Source organism: Frankliniella occidentalis, unplaced genomic scaffold (genome assembly GCF_000697945.3).
Source record: "Frankliniella occidentalis isolate FOCC.00 unplaced genomic scaffold, Focc_3.1 Scaffold50, whole genome shotgun sequence".
Classification (NCBI taxonomy): domain Eukaryota; kingdom Metazoa; phylum Arthropoda; class Insecta; order Thysanoptera; family Thripidae; genus Frankliniella; species Frankliniella occidentalis.
In genome coordinates, this window is record NW_026267180.1 from 809,744 (window position 1) to 815,825 (window position 6,082).

The 6,082-nt window shown below is 36.8% G+C and overlaps 2 protein-coding genes across 2 annotated transcripts; one reads left to right on the forward strand and one right to left on the reverse strand.

The window, feature by feature from the left end:
* Positions 1-841: 841 nt before the first annotated feature.
* LOC113205138 (high affinity copper uptake protein 1) lies at positions 842-3,289 on the forward strand. The gene is made up of 4 exons (XM_026420634.2): positions 842-1,191; positions 1,502-1,679; positions 1,911-2,128; positions 2,264-3,289. Exons 1-4 carry the CDS (start codon positions 1,116-1,118, stop codon positions 2,386-2,388), a joined length of 597 nt encoding a protein of 198 aa, XP_026276419.1. The 5' UTR covers positions 842-1,115; the 3' UTR covers positions 2,389-3,289.
* On the reverse strand, positions 3,285-5,047 carry LOC113205137 (RWD domain-containing protein 1). The gene is made up of 5 exons (XM_026420633.2): positions 4,842-5,047; positions 4,358-4,563; positions 4,125-4,268; positions 3,763-3,949; positions 3,285-3,677 (listed from the first exon to the last, which is right to left on the reverse strand). The coding sequence occupies exons 1-5, from the start codon at positions 4,909-4,911 to the stop codon at positions 3,568-3,570; spliced, it is 717 nt and encodes a 238-aa protein (XP_026276418.1). The 5' UTR covers positions 4,912-5,047; the 3' UTR covers positions 3,285-3,567.
* Positions 5,048-6,082: the final 1,035 nt, after the last annotated feature.

The window sequence follows — 6,082 nt, forward strand, 5'->3', positions numbered from 1 at the left end:
AATTCTAGGGAGAGAAATAAAATAAAATATCGAGCAATGTTTAACTCTAATTTCTTAATTATTATTTTTTCAATATGAAATTATAAAATGACCCACAGTATTATAAAATTGTCTACTGACTTGCAATATTTAAAATCTGAAATGTAATATATTCTGTGTTATTAAGAATTAAAGGTGTAACACAGTAATAATGATGATATTGTACAACGTACGATACCTCCTCGTCAGCAGACGATTTTATAAAAGTATACTGGGGATATTTCGTGAGTCATGGTATTCAAAGAACACTAAATTCAAGGGGGAATGGGGCGCATACACCAAGGTAAATGAATTACATGCACTTGCACTGTTATGTCTAGACATGTCGAGAGAGAGCCGTTACAAAGAAACAGAATGCCTCCCCGGTCCGATTTTTGTTGCCGTTACTGCAAGCACGAATCACACATACCTCGTGCTTCGCGATGTGGAAATACAACCCTGGCCTTCACACAGAAGCAAGAATTGGTGGCCAGACATAAATGCCGAGTATATTCGGAAAGAAATCACGACGCATACCGCGTTCAAAACAATGCCTTCTCTCTTTTTTTGAATTTAACCGATGAACGAACTGACAGACGATAATGTCATGCAAGTTAAGAAACATGGAAGCATTTACGTCAGCAACTGGTGGTTGATTCCTCACCTCGCGGAATGCTTAAAACCCTTAAAAATGATGCGCAAAAATAAAAAAGAAGAAATTCACATGTTCCTCTCATCATGACATAACTATATAGGACCGTTTTAAGTGGCCTTGCGTCTCCGCGTTTTCTCTTCGTGGCGTTGCAATCGTGGAGCAGCAAGATGGCCGCGCGCTGATGCCGTCGACCGTCTGCCCCCTGTGTTTGTTTATGTGCTGGTGTGTGCTGGTGGCTCGTAGGGCTTACCGTCTTTGTTTCAATTCAATCTGCCGATGCTAATAGGGAGGCGACAGCAGATGGCAGACGCACGATGAGGCTTTAGTTCGTTCCTAGACCGCTCAGACAACGGTTCGTCCGCGCTGGAGCCTTGGTTCGATCTTTGACCCCTCGTCAAAGGAGTAAAATCAGTTCTGCACAACAAACACAAAGTCAATCATCATGCATATGTCATTTTGGTTTTCTCCAGAGCTTGGAGATTTTTTGATTAAAGGGTTCGTCGTGGATACAACCAAAGGTAAGAATTATTTCACTTAATATTTTGGTGGAGGATGAAATCTGCTGTGGCAATTTATTTGTATTAAAGGAAATTGGAACGTAAAGGTAGATGACCTTTCTTTACTGAAAGAGATATCTGCCATGTATTACGTGACCAATCGAAATTATTGCTATCTTAAGCCCTGAGGCAAGGCATCTGGCTTAATCTACAGATGGTTCTGTGATTGCATTACCAGGAGCACTTGTGAAGATAGAACTGTCTTAACTGTCGGATTGTCTAATGAAACATACCATGCCATAAATTAAATGATGTTTATTTTCTGTTGCAGCTTTTGTGGCGACCTGCTTTGGATTGGGAGCTATAGCCGTCTTATTAGAAGTGCTCAAATTTTGGAGAACAAAAGTAAAACACAAGTCAGCTTTGAAGCAGTCTTTAAACGCCCAAATTGGAGGCAGCGAAACATCTGCTCTTCTTTCCGGCTCTCGTCTCAGAGGAAATTTAGAAAGGTATTAACTAATTGAAGAAGTTAAGAAAATATATTATGTATAGGGTAATTCCAGAAAGGGGTGTCTGTCAGTGACAGCAGGACGCGTCTTGTCATGTGCTTCAACATCACAAAGTACCTCTCAGTTGCTCATAAAAACCGTCACTGACAGACATTTTTTACAATATTTCTGGAATTGCCCATAATAGAAAATCATTGTTTTTAAAAACACAATTCTCTTAATTTTTGACAGAGTTTTGAATATTACTTTTGAAGTTGTTATGTACTTGACCCAAGAATCATTCAACTGGATAGTGATGCTAGCTGTCATGGGATACAATGGGTACATATTTGTGTCAGTTATAGCAGGAGCAGGGCTTGGATATGCTCTGTTTGGAGAATCTGTTGCCAATTCAAAAATTCAAAACGTCAAAATGAAAGCTGCTATGATGTCATGTGGAGATTGTCAAGGTAACTTGTGATAGTCTTCATAATTGCTTTGCTTGTGTACAGAACAATTGATTATTATTGTGTACAATAATATTGAAATCTACTTATCTGATTTAGATGATTACTGACAGTTTTCCTGAATTTTCTACCTTACAGTGAAAGAAGAAGAAGAAACAGATGAGAACGATCCTGGGCAGTCTGATCCTCCTACCGATTCTCAAGCTATTCCTTCTATTTCAGGGTCAATAAGTCGAAGTGTCATGGTTCACTGTGATCCATAAGTTTAAGATTCTCTTCAGTAAAATCATAAGATGGCATGATTAACAATATAATCTTTTGAATTGCATCTCACAAAAATGAAAGACATCTGTGAAATTTAGTGATGGGCAATTTTTTTTTCCTTTTACTTTTGTGCCACATGGATTGATGGTAAAAAAACTGTGATATTTTGCTGCTTGACAAGTAATTCAGTTTTAACTTGATTAAAATCTGCGTTGTTATGCCTTGCTAGATTTGGAACATGGAGGGAAAATGTATGCTCAGCTGCAGGACAGCAAATTGAAGTTTATATGTTTTTTTTTTTAACTTTATGATTATTATATATATATGTATTGATTATCATTTGTAATAGTTTATTGCATGCAATCCTTTAAGATGGATCCAGCTTGTGCAGACTCTTTAATAACTTTGAGAGCGTCTCATGTGTGTGGACTGACTATCTCTTTCCTAAATTTAAAATGGGATTAAATCGAATGGAGCACAAACTCATTGTGTTGACCCACTATCCCTTTTCAAAATCTTTAACTGGGATTAAATCAAATGGACCACAAACCCATTTGTTATGAATGTCAATGTGAGCAATATAGACTGCTCCCTTTCAGGAATATTTGGTTGTTTACTAGTCAATGTTGTTAGCCAAAATTTCTAATGAAAAGCATAATGTATAAGACTGATTTCTTCTTGCCTTAACATTCAGATTATCTTGTAATGTAGGTTTTCCTACTAATCACCTTTCTTGAGGATTGTTTTATACCAGAATTTTAACCTAGAATATAAGACATCTTATTTCTCTTTGCTTTGTAATTATGATGCCCTCATGTGTCACTTCCCTGTAGGCAGTCCCAAGTGAGCCAAATACAATTCTAGGGAGAGAAATAAAATAAAATATCGAGCAATGTTTAACTCTAATTTCTTAATTATTATTTTTTCAATATGAAATTATAAAATGACCCATGAAGTTTTACACTTTTACAGCCTTAACATAAGGTTCAGTCCATCATTTCAATTTTTCTATGGTCTTGAAATTCTGTGCTCTTCAGATGTGGTGATAAAGAGCCTTTGAAGAACACAACCAAGTAACAAGTAGCAATGCTTCAGAGCAGCTCAATAGAGTTAAAAATAAAGGCTTTGAAATGACAAACAATGTAACAACTTGAAGTAGACAACATTTTATAATTGCCTCATTCAGAGTCAGAAAAGTTTTCTTCTCCAATGTCCAATTCTTCTATGTCCTTAAACAAATCTTCATCAACTTCAACCTTAATATTATCATCATCAAATGGCTTTGAGTCTGTAATGAGTAAAAAAATTAAGTTAGTCACAGTCATATGTATCCCTGTGGAGCTCTTGGAATGCTTTGTTCTGTATAATGTTACCTTCTGAATCCTCGAGGAATTTCAAGTCTGACTGAACAAGAGTACTGTCATTCATAAACATCTGTCTTCCTGTCAGTTTTCCTGTATCTTTTTCTTTCAAAACTTTTAAATGAGCAAATTCAGCATCAAACTTAGCTTTCCAGGCAAAAAATGTCTCTGGATTGACAAGGGTGCCTTCAAACCGTTTCTGAAATAGTAAGCGACATTCAAGAGCTTGAGCAAAATACAACCACACTCCATGGTTAAAGGTAACAAACACGGCCCTGCCCAATCTCATGTGAAAACTTATGCCAATAAATATATTGGAAGTGTGAAAAGAAAATTTTGTGCCAATGAGCAAATAACCATAATTTGTTCCTTACCCTTTCTGCATCTTCTTCCTCTCTGATCTTCCTGTCTCTTTCCTCATCTTGACTTCTCTTTGCATTATCCCAATTGGTTGAAAGCCATTCTTGTGCAGCAGAAACTAATGTAAAGATCATAACTTCACCCATTACAATCTCGGCCTACAATAATAACAATAGCACATTACCTCAAAGCAAAATTATATTGATAAAATAATACAATACATATGGAGGAGAAAATTCGTGGGCACCTGTTCTAGCAGGTGGTCTTTTAATCTGACTTCATCATCATCACCAAAATGTTCCATATCTTCTATTTCAATTTCCGGAGGATCTTCGGGGTACCTTTCTGTGTATGTGAATTTAAGTGTGCATGCATACCCGGACCCCTCTTCAGCGTCATACTCTTCTGATTTAACTGGGATTTGAAACTTGACAGGAGAATCCCTCGAGAGTACTGAGGAAAATAGAAATATATATTCAAAAACAGACAATTTATAAATAAAATAAACATAAAAAGAAATCAATAACTTTGAAAAATGGACATAGTGATAGCGCAGAAAATAGGGACACTCGTTGAGATATTTACACTAGTAGTTAAATTAGGAAAATGAAATAAAAATGAACAATAATTTTTAAAATGTAATAAGTGATGCTACCTATACAGAAATTGATAGAGTGTAAATAGTTCTTTTCAATGTACCGGACAGCCGGAGGATAGGTTAAGGTCTCTACCTTCGAGTTCACCGCAGTAGATTGACTCTAGAGCTTCTAGCTCATTGTTCTGTTCCTCCTTGTGATTCATCTTAGTCACGACAGTTATTGGACAAAACTGCAAACGATGACAAGTAAAAAAGTCTAGTAAAATGCTAAATCTGGTCAAGTTTCATCGTAACGTGTACCAATCCAATCAATTTCAACAGACGAAGACGAAAATTTGGAGTGGGAGTGGGGGGGCTGAGACTCTCACCAACATCTTAAACAAAAAAACTCTTTTTTTTCTTCTTTTTTATCAAGAATTTATGAAGGATTCTCAATAAATTTAATGTAATGTGTAAAAATAGAAAAGTATTTCTGCTAAGGATTATTGTCGTGATAACTTTTGCAAGAAAAGTGGCGTAATAAAATCTTTTTAGTTTCTTACAGTTTGGATGAGGGCGCGCGAGCGGGGTAAAATTTGACTTGTTTCGCGTTACTTCACAATTTACCTTTCATGAAGTCAGACGTACATACTTCTCGCTTCTTTTCGCAAGGCCCATATTGGGGATTTACTTACTACATTTATCACTGTTCTTCCCTTTCCTTTTGTGGTCTTTATCCAGACAAAATGCTGTGCGATATACCGGTAAGTCTTGTGACCGCCGCATCGGATGGTTTTTTCTGGGTTCAGCAACGTTAAATGTAAAGGGATAAGCAACCTCACTCATTTATTATTTACGTACCTTTTTGCTGTGTACTTACTGACAATAAACCTGCCACAAATTATTTATATTGCCCCTTAATGGAGCCATGGAACTCGCTCTTGGGGTGTTCTTGTAAACAATAATAATTATTATTGTTTACAAGAACACCCCAAGAGCGAGTTCCATGGCTCCATTAAGGGGCAATATAAATAATTTGTGGCAGGTTTATTGTCAGTAAGTACACAGCAAAAAGGTACGTAAATAATAAATGAGTGAGGTTGCTTATCCCTTTACATTTAACGTTGCTGAACCCAGAAAAAACCATCCGATGCGGCGGTCACAAGACTTACCGGTATATCGCACAGCATTTTGTCTGGATAAAGACCACAAAAGGAAAGGGAAGAACAGTGATAAATGTAGTAAGTAAATCCCCAATATGGGCCTTGCGAAAAGAAGCGAGAAGTATGTACGTCTGACTTCATGAAAGGTAAATTGTGAAGTAACGCGAAACAAGTCAAATTTTACCCCGCTCGCGCGCCCTCATCCAAACTGTAAGAAACTAAAAAGATTTTA

Bases quoted from the DNA above. Each gene is read 5' to 3' on its own strand.
- LOC113205138 (XM_026420634.2), top strand. From the start codon at position 1,116: ATGCATATGTCATTTTGGTTTTCTCCAGAGCTTGGAGATTTTTTGATT. The intron at 1,192-1,501 runs GTAAGAATTATT...TTTCTGTTGCAG, and splicing joins CGTCGTGGATACAACCAAAG to CTTTTGTGGCGACCTGCTTT. The intron at 1,680-1,910 runs GTATTAACTAAT...AATTTTTGACAG, and splicing joins CTCAGAGGAAATTTAGAAAG to AGTTTTGAATATTACTTTTG.
- LOC113205137 (XM_026420633.2), bottom strand. From the start codon at position 4,911: ATGAATCACAAGGAGGAACAGAACAATGAGCTAGAAGCTCTAGAGTCA. The intron at 3,950-4,124 runs GTAAGGAACAAA...TTACTATTTCAG, and splicing joins AGGAAGAAGATGCAGAAAGG to AAACGGTTTGAAGGCACCCT. The intron at 3,678-3,762 runs GTAACATTATAC...TACTCATTACAG, and splicing joins ATTCCTCGAGGATTCAGAAG to ACTCAAAGCCATTTGATGAT.